Consider the following 25,536-nt stretch of genomic DNA (forward strand, 5'->3'; position numbering starts at 1 on the left):
TTTTATATTCTGTTTTCTGTTCTTTCCTGTTGAATGTATCAGGCCATGAGCATCGCGCTGCTGATGGAAGTTGTGGTACTTTCCTATCCACTTCACCACTGTAAGTTCTACGCATGCATTGCTCTACAATGAAGTATAGAACCGTTGAATCAGTCCTTGGTATAGTTCAGTGAAATGTACTGCACCATTTCGAACATAATGAGTCAGGCCGGCCCAGTGAGTGAGTTCTCTGACCATGATTGTGCAATGACAGGTATATGTATCATGATGAAGTCCAGACTTGAAGAGGATTGCTTCAACTGTGCTGTACACCACAGTGAGTTGGGAACACGAGTTGTGGAAAACAGGGCAACACTGATGCAGAAAATGGGTTTTCACCTTTGCCCATAAACTGTAATTGGTGAATCTGAGTTTTCCTCTCCATCCGTAAAGAAGCGGCATCTGACGCCTTTTCATGTTGTCTTTTCATGTTGTCCTCTTTCAGACTGAAAGTTTTGTCAGAAATTACTGACTTTCAAAGGTTCAGCCGAAGCATGGAAGGGTGCATCAGCCGCCTTAAACGTGGTAAGTATGTTGCTGCCTATCTATGTAGAATCGAAGACAAAACACGCACCATATTTTCCGGAGTATAATCCGCATCCAGATATTTGTGTCTCTAAATACATTACATTGTTTGTTGTTATTTTAGTTGTTCCTACTTGCTACTTGCTAAGTCCCTATCACCTCTTTACTGTACCAAATAAAGACTTGGAACCGGACTATATACATTATAGCGTAACTTGTAGTCCCTGTGCTTAGACTTGCTGTGGTGTGAGGCCATGAATTGGGAACGAGAATAGGCTACCGACATGTCTCTGAGAAATGCTGTATTTCTTTCTCTTCCCTCCTTGTTCTCCTGTGTGTCCAGAGGACTTTGCCCAAGCCGTTGCAATACTGATTAACCCAGAATACAGCAACGATTTCAAAGACGACATGCAAGACTTTATCATGAGAAACGACCTTGGCACCACTAACATACCGGATAATATGCAAGGTGTTATCAGGTGGGCCGTGGACCAAGCTGCAACGCGTGAAATCACCCTGGCCGAGTTGAAGAAGATTGCACTAGACCTGAATCCCGAAAGGAAGAAAAGGATTGAGAAAACATTCCAGTGAGTTAACCAAGAATGACTCATATCATTGTTATACGGTATTTTGGTGACATGGTCCGGGTCGGGGCCAGGGAGAAGGGATAGGGTGAAGGGGGGGGGGGGGGGGGTTGTCACCGGTGGTCAAGTTTGTTTGAGAAAGTGATGAACGGTCTGTGCTGGGATCCTGCCTGCACCTTAGCTTGTCGTCTCAGCATTGAACCGCCTTTTTGTTATAGCCAGGTCAAAATAGTAGAGAGGAGGAGGGGGAGGGGAGGGGGGGGGGGGGGGGGCAGGGAAAACAGTTACCCCGTAACCGATTTTCCCATTTTCCAAATAACTGTCTTGCAACGCGAAATGTAACGTACGAATCGAACGCCTGACTTCACCCCAGACAGATGTGCCTTTATGAACCCTGTACAAATGTAGTACTGACTATCGGCTGCATTTTCATTGAATGGCATGAAGAAACACAAAAATCGGATAATGAGGACGGGCAGCACTTTTTCACTGAAGCGTGAGCAAACAGAGTAGGCGGGGAGGGGGGGGGGGGGCTGTGTCCCCCTACCCCTCCCCCCTTTCACTACAACCCTGCGCTTCCGCGGGACCCCAACACCCTGATCAGCGGTCAGATGCAGCTCCTCAACAGGGGGGGGAGGATAGATGAGAGCAACCAGAGGTCAAAGCCAAAATCCCATTTGCCACAACCATGTTTTCTCAAGCCAGACCACAAGTTTCCAATTCACAGTGAGTCGCACCACGGCTGGGAAAAACTCTTCTGCTTCCAAGGATTACTTGAACTGGCAAAATTATAGATTTCGAATAGAGGGCGGGAACCTAATTTGGAGATGAAACCGTTTTTCCTTCTAAAATCCCCCCCCCCCCCCCCCCCCCTCTGTCTCTGCCTGTCTTTTTATTGCAGAATACCATATCTGTCGGCCTGCTGGTGTGTCTGCGTGTCAATCTCTTACCCTCTCTGCTCTCTTCCCCCCCCCCCCCCCCTCTCTCTCTCTCTTTCTCTCTCCCTCTTGTTATTTGTCCTTGGTACAGTGTTGAAACCAGGCGCGTGCACCGTATGAGTTTTTTGGTGTCTGGAAACCACCTTTTTTCGGGCAATCTTGCCAAAGGAAAAGCGTGCCTACTGGGTTGGTTATCCTGCATATGCGTCGAGCGACGGGCGGCTTACAGTACAGTGACTATGTCCTTATTTCGAAGTGAGAGAGAGAGTTGCTTTGCATTCAGTTCAAAATACATTATTCTCTCTTTCTTCAGTGGAGAGTAGCGACAGAGAGATCGATCTCTAGCTCTGGTTCGCTCCTGGATTGGCGATGACATTCAAGAAATCCGTTTTGTCTCGAAATTTGAGTCAAGCCTGCGCGATGCAAGTCAGTTCAAGGGTATGATTGACGATATCTCCTTCCAAACTGTTGACTCAAATCAAGATTTCCACAGCCTTTCGTTCTCGCTCATGTGCGCAGCAGAGATGTTCGTCAAAAACGTTGTCGACTGGAGGACGTAAAAATGTGCGTCCATGATCCACTTGCGCTGATCCGGCCGCGAATCAAGGACGCGGGGCTTCGCTTTTCTTCCGCGAGCGTCCATCGAAGCAAGGTCCATAACTCTTTATTGAAATCATGTGGAACATTGCCAATACATGCTGAAAACTTCGTCATAAGAACAGAAAGAAAAGATACGTCGAATGTAAGCAGTGTTTTGATGAAAAGAACAAGCCTGGAGTGGACTAGTGAAGTACCATAGACATAGTGTTATAGACTGTAGTGTAGCCTGGGCGGCTAGGCCTATCAAACCTTTACGTGTTCAATATGACAAACATGTATTATGAGTCATTGACTTTTGCACCCCCTTTGCAAATACTTTTTCAAGTGCTGGTATGTAAAAGGTAACCCGGCCGTACCCGTTTTATCCTGCTACCGGTTTAATATACATGTACCAACATTTCCATGCAACATCGTCCCCTCCCTCCATTTCTCATTGCTCCTATTTCTGTTCTTTCTACCCCTGGACCTGGTTCCCTCTCAGACGCGTTTGTGCCGGAATGATCAGATTCTGATGATAGCAGTCGGAACCCCGCGTCTCATCAGCACCAGTGTTCATTGGTGCCCTGCACCCCTAATCTTGAGTCCCCCCCCCCCCTCCTGCTCCCTAGCCCTCGCCGTCTCATCAGCACCAGTGTTCATTGGTGCCCTGCGCCCCTAATCTTGAATCCCCCCCCTCCTCCTCCCTAGCCCTCGCCGTTATCTCCGGCGGGATGTTGGAGGGATGCGCATGTGCACAAATACATAACTATACAGTGGGTCTACAGAAAAATTTCCAACTCTAGAAACCCCCCTTTCAAGACTCGGTGCACGCCACTGGAAACATGGTGAGGCGTCATCTTGAAGCTGCCCTGCCCAGCGGTGGCCTCTATTCGTTCCTGGCTTGACTGTCAACTGTCTACATTCTACTGGTAGTGAGTCGCTCGACAGCAGAACACCTCAAGCATCTGAAGACCATCTTCCATCACTTGGCAGAGTATGGTCTGGTGGTCATTGCAAGCAAGTGTGTCTTCATGCAGCCCTCCGTGACATTCCTGGGTCACAATGTCAAAGCCACTGCCGGCGGTGGCATTGAGACACTGGCAGAGAAGGTCAAGGCCATGGTGGACTACCCTGCTCCAGACACTCACTCTGCTCTCTACCTCGCTTTCTGGGTTTAGTAAATCTCTACCGACGCTTCATCCCGGATTGTGCATGCATTCTTGAGCCGCTCTCGGATTTGTTAGCAGGCCCTCAATCTCCCACGAACCTTTGTCGCGAACGTAGCAATAAAATACATAAAAATAAATTCGGAATAACTCATTTCTATTTTGCATTACATGACGATGATTAACATTAGTGTTTTCGTATATACCATGACAATGATTGTGCTCTCTTACTCTCTCTTACATTGTGGCTGATTCCACGCTTGGGTTAGCAGAATTCTGGTTCCCTATCTTCATTTCTAAGGATTGACTCCATTCCACTTCAAAGTAGCTTCGGAGGTAGTCTTCGTTTCTCTAGTCTTTGCATTTCGTTCTGAAACAAATTCTTCGTTTAGTTTTCGTACCGTGAGTAAAGTAACCTACATTGTATATTGACCTTGTACTCAGTCAGTATTACTTTGAGAAGTAAGTAAGTTAGTTAGTTGAGTGATTGATCCAGACCGTCCTTCGCCTACAGACACGTCAGGCCCAGGATCCACTGAGTCTGTACTTCGAGTTCTACTTCAGGACCACTGGTTGCGCAGTTAAAAAGCAGAGAGTATTTTAGTAGTTATGTGCTGGTAGAGCGGAGGCGGATCGGGCAGCACAGTACGCTAGCACTGGCCATACCGCTAAAGAGCCATGGCGTGCAAAGAAGACGCCAGCGATCGTGTCGCAGCTTCTACTGGTGGCGGCGAGAAACGCAGTGCGAGTGAGTCAGGCACGTCAGGCCTAGGATCTACTGCTCCATACGCCAAATTGCAGGAAAACAGGATTCCCAAGGCAGTACGCAGACTTCGAGGTTTGTTGGTTGAGCAGTATGTCGGCGCTACCGTTGACATGGGAGAAGGAATGGTGGACGAAGGACTAAGCGAGCCGAGTGTTTCAGATGTACAAGTTCAACTGATCATTTTGCCCAGGCCAGAGCTTCAGCAGGAGTTCAGGAATACTAGCTTCGATACCGCAGGTGACATATGGCGTGTGGAACTCGTTTTCACAAAAGCAGCCAGTAGTTTGAAGAACATTTCGCTGGAAAGTATTTTCAATCTGAGTGATGAACAGAAGCTGGAGTTCACGAGTGGTGGTCGGACTTGCCGCATCTTAGCAGTCGCCAGTGCTGGGTGCGGTAAGACCTTTGTTTTCACTTAAGTCGGTCCGTTCAAATGGACTCGGAATGAGATATGGAATGAGTTGCAGCAAGGAAGCAGTGCAACATAGATGTTCGGGAAGCGACAAATATCTGTGATCTGCTGGGCGTGGAAGAGCTGGGAGAGTTTACAAGTGACGAGCGCAAGAGTATCGACGGTTTTGTGCGCCAACAAGCGCATCGAGTCTGTATTGTATTTGACTGTCTTGATGAGATACTCCTGATTGACTGCAGTGGTTTTGTTCGCGGCATCATGAACGGCTCATCAGTGAAGGGACTCCGTCTGGTTGTGACATCACGGCCATGCACAGAGCTACTGATTCTGTGGCAGGAAATAATTCGATCGCCGTGTGGAACTTATCAGTTTCCGGAAGGAAGATATTGATGTGTACATCGGGAAGGTGCTGAGGTCAGCAGAAGAAGCATCTGCCTTGATAACGGCCGAGTTGCTGCAATGCTCACTGCGACATCTGCAATCGTTGTTTCCGCTTAACCCAGGGACGCAACCGCCATCGCTATTCAACGCACTGCCACCGTCCAACGACCAGAGAACGGGACAAGTTCCCGCATATGTGTATCTGCTCTTGCCGGTTCCGACTAGTCTCGCGTCTGTGTGTGTGTGTGTGTGTGTGTGTGTGTGTGTGTGTGTGTGTGTTTGCTTGTCCCACATCGTGCAATGGTATGTACAGTCGATTTCAAATCAAGAGGTTGTGGGTTCAATTCCCGACGATTATGGTCACACATGTCTTTCTTCTCTTTCTTGCTCTCCTCCTGGCTCTTCTTTTGTTTACTTGGGTGACCACACACCGCCAGTGCATGCCGGAGTATGTGGTTTAATGTGCGTAGAAAACATGAAAAATGAAAAAAGAATGAAGACCAAAACAAGGGATTCGTTGAGCAAAAGCTTCACTTCGAAGCTATGTAGTATAGACCAGGCTGAATAGTGATGGTGAGTTTTTCAGCCATGCCAGCTGTTGAATAGTGCAATCACAGCACAAGCTGCTATGACTTTGGTTGTATCATTCATCGTGTTGGGCGATGGGTGTCTCTTAAGGCGTGTGTGTGTGTGTGTGTGTGTGCGCGCGCGCGTGCGCCAGTACTTCAGTGCTGGTTTTTCATTCCGTTCTAATTCACGGTTCTTGGTATTTGTCCCACAGACCAACTTCAGATGAGCCTATGGATGAGCAGACAAGTCCCACGATTGACAAAGGTAAATGCGACCTTCACTCCTAGGCAAAACCACTAGGACCCATGATGGGTTCCTGGGCCAGCATGCACCGACACTTCATGATTTGTATTGCTGAGGATGGTGTACACACATGCGCACAGTACTTGTGCAATTACTGTAATTTCACAAATTTTCGGTGTACTTTTATTTTCGGTACTTTCGGTGCGTCTGTTTCATACCTAAAATTTCAATACACCGAACAAACACTTACACACATAATCCAATAGGGAACTGCTTCTCTGTACCGAAAATTTCTGTTCACCTAACCTGGCCTTTCGCCCTCATACCGAAAATATTGAGCACCGAAAATTTCTGAAATTAGAGCAAACCTGCCATCACCAGACACCATCACAATTTCGCATTTCATTTGTTCACTAATGCTTAGGCAATGTACAACAGCTCCAGAGTCTACTCTGAGGAGACAGGGAACCTTAGAGGAGGACAGTAAGTGGATCTCAGAAAGTATAAATTGCTCCATAAAAGCACACACACACAATTGCTACTAATCAACAACTACAGTCCATTCATCTGAAACAGTCCCGGTGACTTTTGAAAGTCCGATTGGGGCCGAATTGAAGATCAAAAACCCACTTTAAATTTCAAAAATCTGGGTTTGGGATCTGCTTCTCCACACATTTTGCCATGGCATACATGTCTTGATTTTGTAAAACCTGGCTGAATTTCTATTTCCCTGTTCTTGGACTTTTCTGCCCTGAAATGTGGCAAGGAGTAATTTGCACGGGTCACACAATGCAGGATGTACTGTTGTTTTCAGGATATCTACAACTATGTGCGGGAGACACCAAAAACTTAGTGTGCCAGTTTCCAATGAATGGACTGTACACACGCACGCACCCACACACACACGTGCGCACACACACACAAACACACGCACACACCACTAGTGGTACTATTGGGCGAATTGTTTTATTCCCATCCAAATTAGCAACAGAAACCATCAAAAAGAAGGCATAAAGCAACAGCAAATGAAGGCATGGATGCAAGAAACATCCAATTTCCTAAAAAAAAGAAGAAAATAAAGAGAAAAAGAGTGAATGAAGTCTCACACACTGAGAAGCATAGAATAGAAACCACTAAAAAGCGATCAAATAGACCCACTCAAACATGGATAAAACACAGTCAGCACGTTTCCGCAGCAAATCAAGGCAAAACTTTCAACATACAACAAATCAATACAACAACACCAACAACAAGAATGGATCTGGTTTGAATAGTGGGGTAATAAATCTGTCCCCGGGGAAAATTGCGATTCCGCGGCCGCGTTTTTTCCGCGTTTTTTGCGATTTTTTAAAAGACCGCGTTTTCCGCGATTTTCCCGCGTTTTTTGAACTTTTTGTTGCACTACACGTACACACAGTGCACTTTTCGGTCAGCAACGTCTCATCTTGGCGGCTTTTTACTCAAATAATGGGTGCTTTATACACCAGAGACTTGTAACTGATTGATTTCACTACATACTCACTGAAAATATCCGCATTCACCGCATATTTACCGCATATTTACCGCAAATTCACTGCAAATTATGCCATATTATGCCGCGTTTTTCCCCTGCGTTTTTTGCGATTTTTTTCCGCAATTTTCCCCGGGGACAGATAAATAAACTTAAAAAAGCGAGGACCATAAGTTTACAAGTTATCCGTTTTGTCCAACACTAACGATTACCGTATAATACCGTTGATCCGCCCCCCCCCCCCCCTCCCCCCCCACGCGATGTCGCTTCCCAGCTGGTTTTTCGGCAGGGGGCGGGAATTAGATCAAGGCTGTGAAGTGCAGTACGATGTACAACAACGTCGAGGATCAGACTCGATGTGTTGCATTGTGCACATTTTCATCCTGGATTGGCACGTATTGTGTACAGCAGTGCAAGCGTCGGTTCAACATCGTATTTCGTTGTATACGCCGAAATCGCTTCACAGGTAGAACATCGACAGGGGGCGGGAATTAGAGAGGGGGAGGATCAACGGTACTTTACGGTATAAGCAGGATACTGTTGAGTCAAAATGTGCAACAATTAACACAAAACTGACTGATGTGATACTGACATTCAACGACCTGATGCTTAGCTGCATCACGTCTGGAATGCGCAAACCAACAGCCTTCCAACTTGGAAGGTTCTAAGTTATGAAAGCGATCAAATAGACCCACATTCCAGACGTGATGCAGCTAAGCATCAGGGTGTTGAATGTCAGTAACACATCAGTCAGTTTTGTGCTAATTTTTGCACATTTTGACTGAACAGTATCCTGCTTATAATCGTTAGCCTAAGTGTTGGACAAAACGGATAACTTGTAAACTTATGGTCCTCTCTTTTTAATTTTAATTCTTACCTCTCCATCTGAGTTAAATAAATAAAGTCAGTCCATGTGAAAAGAACATTGACGGTCATAGTCAGGTCAAAAGATGAACACGGGCCCGGCACTCCATGACGAAGCCATGAGCACCGCCACCAGCATGCCTCCTGACATAGGACGCACGAGCACCACAAAGGCAGGAAATTTGCCACCGCACAAGGCACAAACTGATCCTCGAGCGCAATTGCCTCACAACCAGGGAATACGACAGGTCACAGTGACGGTCGTGAATTCGTGCAGCCAAAGTGCGCAGGAAAATGGTTGCCTCTGTTACACATGCCATTCGTTGCAAACACCAGGGGCATGAACGATCCGCGATCAACCTTGTTGATACGTTCGGCTTATCGGCGCTTCTTCTGACGCTCGTGATCAGTCAATTGGCTCATTACTTGTGATCGCGACAGCAAAGATGGCCTTGGGTCAGTAACCCGAACACCAAAAGGCGTTTTGCTGCCGCGACAAGAAGCCACAAGCCCTGACATCCACACGAGCGCCATCGGCAGTGTTGCCTGACACAGCCTCACCCTCCAATGGAGCAAGTGGGGGCTCAGTCTCCACGTCACACACCACCTCTGCCGGCGTGTCGGCAAAGAGGCCCCGTAACTGGTTATGGCGCTGAGTAGGATACCCTCCGCCAGGGCATGTGAATGCACGACAAGTCATGTCACGGCCACAGACGCACGATGAAGGCACACTACTCAGAGCCAAACCATAGCGCAGACACAAAGTGTCAAGAAAGCCGTTTTGTTGAGTACATTGTAATATGCTGCTTGTGGTTAAACCGTGGGCGGTGTACCCAGTCAGGTACATACGCTACCATCGCCGGCAACCTCGACCAGAAGCCGCTGCTGGTCAGGCAGAGAGTGCTTGATACTGGTCAGAACAGATTGCTGCTGAGCATGACGCTCTGTGCACACCGCAGAAGAAAGAGTCCTACAGCATGCGATGACTGCACAGGCAGGACCAGGGGTGCGAGATAGCACAGACTGGACCATCGGCTCAGTTGAGACAGGGCACAGCTGATACTCTGCCTCCGCTCACTGACCAGATATGCCGACTGCCAAACCACCCAACTTCACGGGCAGGGACAACAATTTCCTGAGATCACCCTCAACAGGCAAAGTGTGACCCGTTGAAGCGGGGAGAAGACTCTGGACAATGACTGTATCCAGGGGCCCACAAAATTGAGGGTCCGGGCCGCAATAACTCGCTGGAGGAAGGACCACCTTGACTGAAGGGATGTGACGAACAGGTGATAAGCAGCCTGGGGCTGCGTCATGGCAACCGTGGACAGGCGCTGAACGAGGCCAGCCCAATTCACCACACACTCACGAACAAAATGGGCACAAAATTCTTGCGTACAGACGGCTCCTCCAAGATATCACACGCCGGCTGTACGAACCGAAACACCTGTCCCAGCCAAAGTCTCCTCGGCAAGGAGAGCTAGATTGGGCTTTGCCAGGAGATCGGTCTTCTTCAGGTTAGGATAGTACCCGTACTTTGGACCTTCATCCGGTATCACCTTCTAGTACGACAGCAACGCCAGTACCTTGACTGCGGCAGCGTCATTATTGGCATACCACACTTGTCCTGCAGAGGGGCAGACCTCCTGCAGATGACGAATAAGGGGAATCAAGGCCAAAACGTAAAAGGCCATGGCTAGTGGGTTGCCTTGACAAGTACCCACCCTCGTCTGGATCACTTCACCACCCTCCTGGAGAAGTGGTATGTCGCTTTGGGACGTGTTAATGAACACACGTCCGGCAGCCGGACATATCCGGAGAATATTATGCAATGCGCAGCCCTGTTCATTGCATTGAATCAAGAGTGGATAAACAAGAGTGTGCAACTCGCGGATGGGTTGGCCCATGGCAGAATTTTTTGTTGACGTAATCTTTTCGACGACGCACGCGCTGCGAGTCTTTCGGAAAGTTTTCCCTCGTGGTCTTGGTCCAGCTTTGCATTACAAGGTCGGTGCCCAGCACGTGCTCTCACACTGCTCTGCGGCAAAATACGCGTTTCTCTGAAAAAAGGTGACGTCAACAAAAAATTCCGCCGCGGGGGTATCTGCAGATTGTGCAGGAGAGATCCGGAGTTGCACACTCTTGTTGATCTACTCTTGATTGAATGCATTTGAGGCATCGACAAGTAAAACGGCGTCAGTGCTCTCCTTGCCGTACAAACTGGACAATGCCTGGATTCCCACCTCCCGCGCAGAAGGAAGTCCCACACAGTTGGAGAGGAGCAGTGATAGCTGTCACATTACTCTCAATGACGGACATTGTTGCTTTCCCGACTATGCGCCGAAACACCTCACCAATGGCGCTTGGCCTCACGCCTGGCTGCTTATCCAGAGGGATAAGACGGGCGGCCAAAAACGTCTAGAGATGTTTCGACTCCAGAACCTGCGTACATACACACTTGGCGGCACGTGTGAGAGCTGAGCACAAAAAGTTATATTAATACAACCCGGCGTCTCAAGTTGCCAGCTAAAAAGAGGTTAGTGATGGTTGTGTAGTATGACCATGAGGTCAGCCAAATGCCAGTGAGGCTCTGGAATCCATTTTGTCTTGCAGAGATGCAGGCGCCTGACGTACATGTATATAGTAGCAAACGCATGCACATACCTATATATGGTAGACCAACAGGACACCTGAACCCCAGAGGCCTCCCTAGCCCTCATACATGCCAACCGTCCAGGTTTTCCCGGGACAGTCCAGGGAAATAGGGTGTTTTCCCCGGGGTCCAGGGATGTCCTGCAAAAGTCCAGGGACTGAGATGGAAATTTTGAAATCGAAATTCTCCTTTTTATGACGCTTTTTCAGTGTTTCCTCAAACTTGTAGATCCGTTGTAAGTGCACACAGCATGTAGCATGTAGTAGACAACAAAACCCATGTGGAACATTTTTGCTTGCGTCCCATTATTTATATGTCCCATTATTTATGGACTGTTCACTGCGCCATGTTATGTTCGTTCGAGCTCACATCAACAAACGACATTGGAGAGATCAAACTTGAGTTGTCACCAAGTAAACTAAGGGGTTAATCCGTAAATATAGATATTTATTTAGAAACGAAAACTAGTCGTTTAGGGGGGAGGGGGTTGGGCGCCTGTTCCTTTCTTTAAAAATATCGATGCACAGTTTGTATGTGTGGGCACGTCCAGAAAAGAAAAGAAAACATATCGATCCTATGCATGGTTTGTATGTGTTCGTTTCTGAGGGAGAGGGAGGAAGGTTGAAGAGAAACTACTAGTATTCGTTTCTAAATACATATCGGTATTTACGGATGGCCCCTAAAACAACAATGATCCGTCATCACCAAAAACTCTAGAACAGGTACGGTAGAGATTCCCCCAAGGCAATCTCCACTCGTGACCTGCTACAGATATTATACACATACATCACAGACACGGCAGAGTTTTAGTCGTGTGGATGTAGTGAATTATGAGAGCGAATTATGAGTAAACGTAGTTTGTAGTAGTTCTGGAGTCATCCTTGTTCCCTGGGAGTGTAGGAGCCGTTCGATTGCGGGCGATTTTCGGAGAAAATGAGCGTGAGGCTGGTGGCAAGCCTACTCATATTTTGCACTAAATAAGCTTGATCAATGTCACAAAGGCAAGTTTCTGTACATTTACGAATATTCCTATTCTACTTTAAAACGAAGAATATTCTTTTTCCGCCTCGCATATTTCGAATATTCCTTTCAGCCCTAGTTTTTAAGCTGTGTTCCTACTTTTGAAGTATTGAACTTTATAAAATCGCTCACACAACCCCGTTATCACATGGACGCAGTGCACACCTGGCTTCTCTTGTCCATTCTATTAAGCTTGAGTTGTGCCCACCTCATCTCATGTGTTTTAATTGGTTCTCTTCTCTAAGAACTAGAAACTCACTCTTACTCCCTAAGTGTAACTCATCCACTCTTTTGCGCTCCCCTCTCTTTATTGCTTATTCTGTTTGGCTCACTCTACCCAGAGAAGTTAAGGACCTGACCTCACTCCGCCTGTTTAAGATCCGTGCCGCCCCTTATTTACTACGACATGCATAGCTCATTATCCACATGTCCTTTGCGTCTCTGTGTTTTTCACTGTTTTTATTTGACATTATCTTTCTTTACGGAGTTGTTGTTGCTGTTCGTTTTGCTACTCCTTCTTTTTCCCTCCCCTTCTTTCTATTTATCGCCGTGGTTGGCAATCACCCACTCTCGTAATATTGGCCGGTGTTTCCGCCGAGTCTTGAGATGTTGCAATAAATAAAAAAAAGTCATGTCCCCTGTGGGCGCAACTAACTTCCTTATACGATTATCGCCGAGGTTGCTACCACTATTTCGTGGTAAATGAAGCCGTAAGGAAGTTGGTTGCTCCCACGCTGCAGCGCTATTCCCGTTGACCTGACTTGAGCCTTGACTGACTCACGACTGACTGTTTCAGCGTGGGAGCAACTAACTTTCTTATACGATTATCGCCGAGGTCGCTACCACTCATTCGTGTTAAATGAAGCTGGTTGTTCTTCAGTGCAGTACATGCATCCACGCAATCCACACCGGTCCAAATGAACACTAGGAAATTTTAGAACCAAACATTTTCGTTCCCTTCTTTTCATAGGCTCTTACAGGGAATAAAGCAAAAATAACTATCTTCCTCTCCCCAAGCACCAGCAGCACTGTTAGCAGCAGCTGCAGCAGCAGCTGCAGCAGCAGCTGCAGCAGCAGTAGCACCTTCAGCAGCATCACCAGTAGCACCTTCAGCAGCAGCATCACCAGTAGCACCTTCAGCAGTATCAGCACAAGCAGTGGCAACTTCGGCTGCAGCAGTATCACCAGTAGCAGCTGCAACAGCAGCACCAGGATCCCCTACAGTGGAAATACCAGTAAACACAATAGGGTTCTTCACATTCAACACCCAACAGGGGCTACGGGATTTTCTGCGGAATTCCGTTCATCTGTACACCATGCATTATGCTTATACAGTATGTGTTTGTGTATGCTGACAAGTCCACAAAGGATGAAACAGTTCTCTCCGTAGATTGGGTATGTGTATGTTAAATACAGTGTGTGGTGTGTATAAAAGTATACATGGCATACTGAAATGGAGCCACATGCATGTAGCACAACAGTGATTTAGATGCCAAGAATCCTTGCCAGGTTAGCCATTGCCATGGTATAAGCATACTTAGATCAACCACTGATGATGTACAGGTCCAGACTGGAGTGATGCACATCGACACTCTAGAACCTGGCTGTGTTAACCTAACGTATACGGCTGGCCATAAATCATTTTTTGTATGTTTGTTCGTGTGTGTGTTTTTATCCCATGTATATCTTGATTAGACGAGGATGAGAAGTCGTACGGCGATCCATTCCAACAGCGTGAGTTTATAACCGATATTTTGCCTTGGTTGGGCAAATTACCAGCTGGAGCATTTCGTAAAAGAGCGCAAGAGGTCGGGTTCTTCACTGATCTGCAGCAGATAGAAGACTTGAAGAGGATTGAGAGACTAGATGGACAACGCATTCACAACGCAGAGTTGATCAACATTCTAAGCAGCGAGGAAATGGCCGGCTACATCAAGCTAGTGGTGCTCATCGCAAGCTGGGGTAACTATCCCGACAAGGTCGACAAGATGAACCAGCTTCTGCCACGACGGGCTCGTGTGTCAATGGTAGGTTGCGTTCATTTCTTGCGCTACAGTAAGATCGGGCGCCGAAGAACGCAGGGGCTCGAGCGCAGCCTAGGAAAGTTCTTAAATTTTTGATTCTAGCCAGACCGTTCTTATTCACACGCGCGCGGGGAGTCGAGTGACATGGCGTTTGTCATGTACATGTACATGTACATGTAGTGCAATGTAGTACATGTACTTCTAAACTAGTGGGTGTCGTAAATGGGAATGACTGTACATGTAGCAGTTACTGTTTACACGTGTACATGACATGTACTCACCTCCCATACATGTACAATGTAGATCTACGTACAATGTAGATCTAGTGTTCTTAAATCTGATAATTCTAGCCCGGACTGTTCTTAAATTTTGCCGGTTTTCCAGCCTGGGCGTTCTTCGGCGCCCGATCTTACTGTACCTGAATTCCAAATAAGTCATTGAAACGCAGATCTCTTGTTTGGCTATGAAATTGTGTTTCTCATTAGATATTGTCCCAGTTGTGATAGAAAGTATGCTGATGAAGTGTCCATTGTTCATAAATCAAATTGGAGAAAAGTCAAATTTCCTTACGACTGGAAATTTGGAGCACATATACTGATACCTCCTCCGTTAACAAAAACTTCGTGATGGAGATTTGAGGGACTGGTTTGCGCACAAACGGCCGTGAAATAAGTCGCAATCACTTTCTCGGCCTTCCCTGGCATGCCATGAAAGAGATACGATGCAAGGAAAGCAACCTTTCACAACAAGCGAGCGGAATCGATGGTTGAGCTGTGGCAACATAGGTGAGGACAGTAATGGCGAGCGAAATTGACTAAAGATATTAATTATAATAGTATTTGATGATAGACCAGTTCCAAGAAAACAAACGATAATAGTTGCGTCATATCATCACATTCGATCGTCAGTGATTCACACTGCTCACCGGGGGCAGACGCAAAAACGGCCCACCGAGGGCTAGCCTGCAGCTGCCCACCGTGGACCGGTGACACGAGCGGCTAGCGAGGCCAACAGCCAGCACACTGAGGGCTAAGTAATCCTGCCCGCCGTGGGCCGTTAGCATATTGCCCACCAAGGGCACACAAATGGCCGACGTGGCCAGCAACCTGCCCGCTGCGGGCGCATGAATGGCCGCCGAGGCCAACAGCTTACCCATCGAGAGTTAAAGCATCCGGCCCAACCGAGGGCGCGCGAAGAAGCGTATAGCCCAAACGAGGGTGCATGATTATAGCCCGACCGAGAGCGCATGATTATAGCCCAACCGAGGGCGCATGATTATAGCCCGACCGAGGGCGCATGATTATAGCCCGACCGAGGGCGCATGATTATAGCCCGACCGAGGGCGCATGATTATAGCCCGGCCGAGTGCGCAAGAATAAGCGTATAGCCCAATCGAGGGCGTGCGAACTGCCGCCGAGGCCAGCAACCTGCCTACCGAAGGCTAAAGCATGCCGCCCAACCGAGGGTGCACAACGGCCGTCGAGGCCAATAGCCTGCCCACCGCAGGCTAAAGCAAACTTCCCGCCAAGGGATAAAGCGTAGTACCCACCGAGGGCCAACGATGCTGCCCACCGTGGACCGATTATATACTGCCCACCGAGGGCTAAATCATACTGCCTATTGAGCAAACGAACAACCACCGAGGCGACAACCTGCCCACCAAGGGAAAAGCATACTGCCCGCTAGGGCCGAAATTATACTGCCCAGCGAGGGCAAACGAACGGCCACCGAGGCCAAAAACTCACACAACTGCCTGGCATTAGGCGTCACACCACACGCATACGATATGATGCCCGCTTGCACCCCAAAAAAGTGATAAACCTAGAAGCCATGGCACCCCCCACTACGGAAGGTGTATTTTTACCCTCAGCATTATACCTATGCATAATCATATGATGCTGCCGCTACCTTGAGATTGAAAGAGAGAGATTGAGAGAGAGAGAGAGAGAGATTGAGAGAGAGATTGAGAGAGAGATTGACACATATGTGTGATTGTTTTCCTCTGTTTTTTTTCTGACTCTCTATGAAGGAGGCCAAACATCAGCAGCAAGCAGGTATGTGACAAATCAGAGGAGAGAGGAGAGAGAGAGAGGAGAGAGAGGCCCGGAGAGAGAGGCCCGGAGAGAGAGGCCCGGAGAGAGTGGCCCGGAGAGAGAGAGAGAGAGAGAGAGAGAGAGAGAGAGAGAGAGAGAGAGAGAGAGAGAGATAGAGAGAGAGAGAGGGAAAGAGAGTGTGTTTGACACATATATGTGATTTTTTCAGAGGAGAGGGAGAGGAGAGAGAGGCCCGGAGAGAGAGAGAGAGAGAGAGAGAGAGAGAGAGAGAGAGAGAGAGAGAGAGAGAGAGAGAGAGAGAGGAGAGAGAGGCCCGGAGAGAGGCCCGGAGAGAGAGGCCCGGAGAGAGAGAGAGAGAGAGAGAGAGAGAGAGAGAGTGTGTGTGTGTGTGTGTGTTTGACACATATGTGTGATTGTTTTCCTCTGTTTTTTTTCTGACTCTATGAAGGAGGCCAAACAGCAGCAGCAAGCAGGTATGTGACAAATCAATTCTCAAACTTCTTCCCCTCCGATTGCGTTAAGTTTGAGTTTTACAGAGTTCAATGCCATGACTTTAGCTGAAAAAAGTTTTTTTTGCAGATTCAGTTACATGTACTTGTGGTCTGTGGACTGACTGACTCTGTGGTGGTGACAGTTTTTCTTTGGACTTTCCCGTTTTGAGTTGGACTGTCCCTCAGACTTATTATGAATAATCAAATAAAACGGTCGTGTACCGATGATCGATATCGTCTTTCGTCATGTAGATCTACAAGTAGTAGTAAGTAGTAGCAGCAACTACTAGTAGTATCTAGTAGTACGTAGATCTATTGTACAAGTGCAAGTGGGCGCTATGCGCACTGCAAACACCAAGAAAGGCAAGCGAACGTGCGAACTTTTCGGCACAGGGAGTCCTGAACTGAGCCCTGAACCGGCATACCCATGATGGCGGAGGGGTAATCTTCTGTCATGGCACAACCGGGCGCGGGTCCGACTGGAACTGCAGAGAATCGCCTAAAGCCGGGCCAGGACGAGCGAGTAACCGTGGCCGAGCCATCTGCTGAAACGGCCAGTCACTTTCATTCCATATTTGCCCTGGACATGGGCTGCGACAATTGCGACAAAGACCGAACTCTGGCTTATCAAGGAGCGTGCTTCCTACTCAGCGATCTGAACTGTGCAGCTAGCAAGGAGTACATCTTCGCGACTGCCGCACATAATCTGCTCTGCAACGATTGCGGCCACTGGGTCTGGGTACAAATCTACAGCGATTTATCTGAGGACCAGTTCCTAACCATGGGAAAGATAACCCACAAGAACAAGAATGGCTGGTTGATCGTTCCTGACTGGTACAATGACAATGCCAAGGATGCAAAGAAGAATAGCAATCCTGACCGATTTCGACACGACTATGGCATAGTAGCAGCCAAGAAGAGTCGCTGCAAGTATCCGCTAGTATAGACCGTATCCAATGACGTCACGGATCGCGCGGCCAAGGGGGCTGCAGAGTCACTGAGTGGCAAAAGAGAGTTTTGAGTTTGAAAGTACAAACGGTCGAACCACTGAGTTTGGGCGGGAGAGGTTCGAGACGAGAAGAAGAAGGCAGCAGTTAGTAATGGATGGCGATCAAAGCGAGGTAGTGGAGTTTTCATCAGAATACAAGAAGTTGGATGAGGCTGCAAAGAAAAGGCACGACGAAAAGCTAAATTTGATCGCGAAGGGAGCGAAAAGCCCGTACTACGCCAGTGGCCATCAAGGCGATCATTTGTCAGACTTGCTTCCTCTAGTCGAATATCCGGACTTGTACAATTACTTAATTGCAGCCCCTAGCCCGGTAACGAAGGAAGAACTGAAGACGTATAAAAGTCTCGACGGTCACAAGTTCTTGGTGGCAGCGTGGGAGATGTGAGTGCGTACGAGGCGACATCGGATCGCGAAAAGAGAGTTGTAAAAGCAAAGGACTCCCAGTCAGTCAGCAGCGACCCTCTCACACCGTGGATAGCTGCAGAACACAATGGCACTATTATTCCCGTAGCTATGCAGAAGACGTTACTTCAGTAACGTCTGGCGCTAGCCAGGGTCCACACAGCTTTAATTTGGTATTTGTGCGTTTGTGTGTTTGTTTGTTTGTTTGTTTGTGTCACGCCTGGCGCTATCCGTATCTGACGGCAAAAAAGCATAGGATGTTATAAATTTTTCAATTTTTCCTATTTTTTTAGGCAAATCCTGGGATTTGAACCCGCAGTATCGCCCTACATGCATTCCCCCATACACTTCGCATTCATACCCATTCTTCCAAGTTGCTTCACGTTATTATCTTGCGTTTGAAAGCCCTATTTAAATATTGCGGGCAGCTGTATGTGGCCAGCTGTGTTTGATGGTACGGTACGGTACGGGAGACGGTGTCGTATTACCCTCGATCGTACCTGTCCCCTACCTATCCCTACCGTACCGTGCCATCAAAGACGGCTGGCCACAATGCATATTCAAATAGGGCTTTCAAATGCAAGATCACAATGTGAAACAACTTGGAAGAATTAGTATGTATGCGAAGTGTATCGGGGGATGCATGCAGGGCGCGCGATAGTGCGGGTTCGAATCCCAGGTTATGTCTTAAATAAAAGGATTTTTTTTTAAGAATTTATAACATCCCTATGCTTTTTTTTGTCTAGGTCATCAAGGCAAAAAAGCATAGCGTAGGGCCCTGAGCTTCCAGGCTCTCTCGTTTGCGCCCACTGCACCTTCAAAGCGGGGCTGGGTGAAGCATGCGCCCACATCGCTGCTTTATTGTTTGCCTTGGAATCGCACACTAAACTTGTGTCTGACAACGCCTGCACATCAAAGGGATGTGTGTGGTTGCCACCGTCCATAAAGTCAGTTGACTACACGAGAATAGCTGATATGGATTTCACCTCCCCCAGCAAGAAGTCAAAGACATCCAAGTCGTCTGCTGCTTTACCCAGCCCAACATCTTCTCCTGTTATTTCGGCCAGTGCACCAACAACGTCAGAACTGGATGGATTTTACAGCAAATTGTCCGAGGTGGCAATGCCAGCCCTGCTGTCCATCGTGCCGAATTACGCAGATGCATATGTTTCAAAGCTACCATCTGATATTCCTGCACCACTGTCCAACTTGTATGAGGAGTCGATGGTCTCAGGCAATTACAGTGACTTGCTTGACCGATGTGATGCAGTGTAGCACTTCCCTTTTTTTTGTTCACACTCTTAACTATGCTGTTATAAAATGTATTTTAGCACTATGTTTGACACCTATTATGTAGTGCTGTAGCAGCTCCCTTTTTTGTGTTCACACTCTTATTGTGCTGTTATAAAATGTTCTTTTTGTACACATTACCCTCAGTTCCGATAATATTCACTGATGAGCGGAACACGAAAATCGTTTTGAATAACATAAAAATCCTTTAAAATTCCATTAACTCGTTGTCTGGCCATGTCTGCATCTATTATACTCTTTATTGCACTCATAAAATTGCTTTCTCCACGCTGACTCTTTAAATTATTATTATTATTATTAAGAAGCTTCCGTGGAGATAAAAATTTAATCAACGCAATAAATAGAGTAAGCTGCGCACTCAGTACAAACACCATAAGCAAAACTTGTTTTCATGTAAATAAAGAAGCTTGTTCCTAAACGTTTTCGTCGCCATCTCATCAGAGGATTACTGGCAAATCAACAAAAGTTTTGCTTATGGTGTTTGTACTGAGTGCGCAGCTTACTCTATTTATTGCGTTGATTATTATTATTATTATTATTATTATTATTATTTTTGAACGGATTGGGAGAACTTCAAATGCAAAGGATCAGTTGGGGAAGTGAACTGCCTGAAAAGAGAAAAAACCGCCAGACCCACCAGGACTCGAACCTGGGACCCTGCTTGGCGGTTTCTTCTCTTTTCAGGCAGTTCACTTCCCCAACTGATCCTTTGTATTTGAAGTTCTCCCAATCCGTTCAAAAATTAATCACTTTTCTTTCACTTCTGGTAGGGTCCAGAAACTGACCGTGGTTGGTCCCCTGGGGGAGGGAGAAAGACCCAAGTGCCATCAGTATGTGTGGCACGTGTTGTGAGCTGTCTTTAGAGTGAAAAACTTGTCAACGCCTTCTAGGTTCAGCCTGGTCCCATAGCTCAGTGGTAAGAGCATTGCTCATGACAAGCAGGGTCCCAGGTTCGAGTCCTGGTGGGTCTGGCGGTTTTTTCTCTTTTCAGGCAGTTCACTTCCCCAACTGATCCTTTGTATTACGAAGTAGTGGTTGCGACTTCGGCGATGCTTTGTAAGAAAGGGTTTGCTCCCCACACCGGAGCTCGCGTTATTCCGCCGACTTTACTTGACACTTGACTGACTCACGACTGCCATCCAGAGCACACGAGAAGTCCATCGAACCTTCGACTCGGCAAACCTGCAAGAAAGCACCACTCCCTGCTCAATACACAGTTTTTCGGGGAATTCACCCCTCATCAGTTGAGCTTGAGTAGGCTGAGGAAGATTGTGCCTGAAGAGCACCACTTATATAGTGCTCTCCAGGCACAAACATCACCAGGGATACAAACTTACAGAGACGCTCCGTTTCCAGCGCGACAAACACCTCGTGAACACCAGATAGCAGCGTGAGTCAGTGTCGCTCCTGGACGGTGAGACAGACGTCGAGGACCCTCAGTCATTCGCAACGCTGTCACCTCCAAACCAACTAGTCGCAAGCCCGCGCTGGGCACAACAGTACGAAGTAGTGGTTGCGACTTCGGCGATAATTTGTAAGAAAGGGTTTGCTCCCCACACCGGAGCTCGCGCTATTCCGCCGACTTTACTTGACACTTGACTGACTCACGACTGCCATCCAGAGCACACGAGAAGTCCATCGAACCTTCGTTTTGAGCAGGGAGTGGTGCTTTCTTGCAGGTTTGCCGAGTCGAAGGTTCGATGGACTTCTCGTGTGCTCTGGATGGCAGTCGTGAGTCAGTCAAGTGTCAAGTAAAGTCGGCGGAATAGCGCGAGCTCCGGTGTGGGGAGCAAACCCTTTCTTACAAATTATCGCCGAAGTCGCAACCACTACTTCAAATTATTATAACCGCAATCAGTAATACAAGCTGGATCGACATTTGTGTACACTGTATTCATGTATCGTAAAACTGTGGAGATAATGTGCAATAAAACGATGCAAAATGTGAAAAAATTGTGTAGAGAAAGAAAGGGATTCAAACAAGTTTTCGTACAACACTCATCAGGAATCGTCGTTGTACTAAAGGACACTGAAACAAAAATTGAACTATTATAGAAAATCTAAGTTAGAGAAATAACACTAAGAGCAACAACAGTGAAATTTACAAGTGTGAATTTTAACAATCAAAGCGAGAAATGAACAAAGGAGAAAGGAAGGAAAGACAACGTGATAACACATAACAGCAGTACATTACACCTAGAACATTAACGACCAAGCTTGGCCGCACTAAACACGACACGTTACTTGAACAATTTCAACCCAATTATACTATCTTTCTGTACACACAAATTAGGCTTGTACAGACGCTGATAGATAGCTTCCAACACTTTTAACTGTAGTCCATAACCATGACGACCACGGCACAATACAGTGAACGAAGAGTCGGAATACGCACCGCAACAATCAGGACTAGCCAGCAGATGATTGTACACTGAAGACTTGCTACCACGAAACCTACGCACAACACTAACACTCTCACCGGCACTCTCACCATCACTTCCATCACCGCTCTCCGACTCACTGCTCCCTCCGCCGTCCGTTCCATCCTCCGCTTCCTCTGTACTCTCTCTGTCTCGTCCATCCCGCCTGACCGGGTCCATTGAACTCAACTCGGCCGTCCCCCTGCTATCACGTCCCTCCTTTCGCCCTCGTCCGCTGAGTGCGTAGCTTCTGTTGTAGTTGGCTGTTGATCGTCTTGGTCTTTCAATTATGGGCTTGGATGGTGGATTAGTTGTAGTTGCTGTAGATTGCGTTGTAGGTGTTGGTGTGGGAGTTACTGATATGCAAGGTGGGTCTTTTTGAGTCGGCATTTGTAGTGTTAATGCAGCTGTCAGTGTTGCTCGCGGTCTGCCACTGGCAAGCTCCACCGCCGCAAGAACCGATGGCGGAGGATCAGGAGGAGGCAGTGGGACCGGGACCGCAAGCGGCACCGCCCCAGCCAAAACCGCCGGGGGCACTGACGAGGGAACCACCGACGGCCGGAGCAAAGGCGGCGACACAAGCCGACCCGATGAGCCACCACGCCCATTCTCCTCCACCACCGCCACCAACGACGGCGGAGCAAGCACAGTCTGAGAGCCAGGATCCGCGGGTTGTATAGGCAACGGCTGTGTGGTTAATGGTTGTTTTCTAGGTCGCCCTCGCTTCGGTCTTTGTTGTTGTGCGCAAGGTGGAAGTATGTGACGTGGTGTGTGTTGTTTGATGCGTGCGTTCAGGTGCTGAACAGTCCTACCAACATACCGACTAGCGCATTGTCGGCATTCAAAGACGAAAACTTGTTTGAATCCCTTTCTTTCTCTACACAATTTCTTCACATTTTTCATCGTTTTATTGCACATTGTCTCCACAGTTTTACAATACATGAATACAGTGTACACAAATGTCGATCCAGCTTGTATTACTGATTGCGGTTATCAAATTGTTGTCTCCTCGCCGTTTGTTCAAATTATTATTATTATTATTATTATTTGGAAAGGATTGGGAGAACTTCAAATTCAAAGTGTTGTACATGTGGCTGCGCTTGTGTCTCTTCGTTGTACATGCGGTTGCACGTGTAGCTCTTTGTCGTTAATGTGGCTGCTTTTGTGTCTCTTTGTTGTACATGCTGCTGAGTCGTGGTACATGCTGCTGCGCTGTTTTTGACTCCTGCGTACATGCGGCTGCACCGTCTTCTGTCCCCGTTGGTACACACTTGCTCGTCTTGTCCCCGTTGTACGCCTTCAATCTAATATATTCTGTGTCTCGTCTTGTTTCAGTGTCAGTCGTCAGTCGTTCGTTGTCAGTGTTGGTTCTTCGTTATGAGTTCCCAGTCGCCTACTGAAATGAAGTAGAAGAAAAAGCTCTCTCGCATTGTACTGGTCCTTTGTTGTGTGGCGTGGCGAGGAGCGTAGAGGCAGCTCGTTCACGGTTCTCAAACCCGTGACGACAGTTTAGTTTTACTCGGCTTTTATTTCCTACATTGTATATTGACCTCGTACTCAGTCAGTATTACTTTGAGAAGTAAGTAAGTTAGTTAGTTGAGTGATTGATCCAGACCGTCCTTCGCCTATAGACACGTCAGGCCCAGGATCCACTGAGTCTGTACTTCGAGTTCTACTTCAGGACCACTGGTTGCGCAGTTGAAAAGCAGAGAGTATTTAAGTAGTTATGTGCTGGTAGAGCGGAGGCGGATCGGGCAGCACAGTACGCTAGCACTGGCCATACCGCTAAAGAGCCATGGCGTGCAAAGAAGACGCCAGCGATCGTGTCGCAGCTTCTACTGGTGGCGGCGAGAAACGCAGTGCGAGTGAGTCAGGCACGTCAGGCCCAGGATCTACTGCTCCATACGCCAAATTGCAGGAAAACAGGATTCCCAAGGCAGTACGCAGACTTCGAGGTTTGTTGGTTGAGCAGTATGTCGGCGCTACCGTTGACATGGGAGAAGGAATGGTGGACGAAGGACTAAGCGAGCCGAGTGTTTCAGATGTACAAGTTCAACTGATCATTTTGCCCAGGCCAGAGCTTCAGCAGGAGTTCAGGAATACTAGCTTCGATACCGCAGGTGACATATGGCGTGTGGAACTCGTTTTCACAAAAGTAGCCAGTAGTTTGAAGAACATTTCGCTGGAAAGTATTTTCAATCTGAGTGATGAACAGAAGCTGGAGTTCACGAGTGGTGGTTGGACTTGCCGCATCTTAGCAGTCGCCAGTGCTGGGTGCGGTAAGACCTTTGTTTTCACTTAAGTCGGTCCGTTCAAATGGACTCGGAATGAGATATGGAATGAGTTTGACCTAGTTGCAGCAAGGAAGCAGTGCAACATAGATGTTCGGGAAGCGACAAATATCTGTGATCTGCTGGGCGTGGAAGAGCTGGGAGAGTTTACGAGTGATGAGCGCAAGAGTATCGACGGTTTTGTGCGCCAACAAGCGCATCAAGTCTGTATTGTATTTGACGGTCTTGATGAGATACGCCTGAGTGACTGCAGTGGTTTTGTTCGCGGCATCATGAACGGCTCATCAGTGAAGGGACTCCGCCTGGTTGTGACATCACGGCCATGCACAGAGCTACTGATTCTGTGGCAGGAAATAATTCAATGGCCGTGTGGAACTTATCAGTTTCCGGAAGGAAGATATTGATGTGTTCATCGGGAAGGTGCTGAGGTCAGCAGAAGAAGCATCTGCCTTGATAACGGCCGAGTTGCTGCAATGCTCACTGCGACATCTGCAATCGTTGTTTCCGCTTAACCCAGGGACGCAACCGCCATCGCTATTCAACGCACTGCCACCGTCCAACGACCAGAGAACGGGACAAGTTCCCGCATATGTGTATCTGCTCTTGCCGGTTCCGACTAGTCTCGCGTCTGTGTGTGTGTGTGTGTGTGTGTGTGTTTGCTTGTCCCACATCGTGCAATGGTATGTACAGTCGATTTCAAATCAAGAGGTTGTGGGTTCAATTCCCGACGATTATGGTCATACATGTCTTTCTTCTCTTTCTTGCTCTCCTCCTGGCTCTTCTTTTGTTTTCTTGGGTGACCACACACCGCCAGTGCATGCCGGAGTATGTGGTTTAATGTGCGTAGAAAACATGAAAAAATGAAAAAAGAATGAAGACCAAAACAAGGGATTCGTTGAGCAAAAGCTTCACTTCGAAGCTATGTAGTATAGACCAGGCTGAATAGTGATGGTGAGTTTTTCAGCCATGCCAGCTGTTGAATAGTGCAATCACAGCACAAGCTGCTATGACTTTGGTTGTATCATTCATCGTGTTGGGCGATGGGTGTCTCTTAAGGCGCGTGTGTGTGTGTGTGTGTGTGTGTGTGTGTGTGTGTGTGCGCGCGCGTGCGCCAGTACTTCAGTGCTGGTTTTTCATTCCGTTCTAATTCACGGTTCTTGGTATTTGTCCCACAGACCAACTTCAGATGAGCCTATGGATGAGCAGACAAGTCCCACGATTGACAAAGGTAAATGCGACCTTCAGTTCTAGGCAAAACCACTAGGACCCATGATGGGTTCCTGG

At 47.6% G+C, this 25,536-nt stretch overlaps 1 protein-coding gene across 3 annotated transcripts in view; it reads left to right on the plus strand.

Annotated features, from left to right (window-relative positions):
• LOC135810218 (uncharacterized) overlaps positions 1-25,536 on the plus strand; it is a 71,974-nt gene that overhangs the window by 18,152 nt on the left and 28,286 nt on the right. The window contains exons 5-12 of one of the 3 annotated variants that reach the window (XM_065323691.1): positions 43-100; positions 485-564; positions 908-1,151; positions 6,172-6,224; positions 13,946-14,277; positions 16,304-16,328; positions 16,777-16,801; positions 25,428-25,480. The exons of 1 other annotated variant lie outside the window; for it this stretch is intronic. In XM_065323691.1, coding sequence (XP_065179763.1) covers positions 43-100; positions 485-564; positions 908-1,151; positions 6,172-6,224; positions 13,946-14,277; positions 16,304-16,328; positions 16,777-16,801; positions 25,428-25,480 — 870 coding nt within the window. The remainder of the gene's footprint in view (positions 1-42; positions 101-484; positions 565-907; positions 1,152-6,171; positions 6,225-13,945; positions 14,278-16,303; positions 16,329-16,776; positions 16,802-25,427; positions 25,481-25,536) is intronic. One more of the 3 variants, XM_065323692.1, reaches the window with a different exon arrangement.

The sequence above is a fragment of the Sycon ciliatum genome, chromosome 2, assembly GCF_964019385.1.
Source record: "Sycon ciliatum chromosome 2, ocSycCili1.1, whole genome shotgun sequence".
NCBI classification, from domain to species: Eukaryota; Metazoa; Porifera; class Calcarea; order Leucosolenida; family Sycettidae; genus Sycon; species Sycon ciliatum.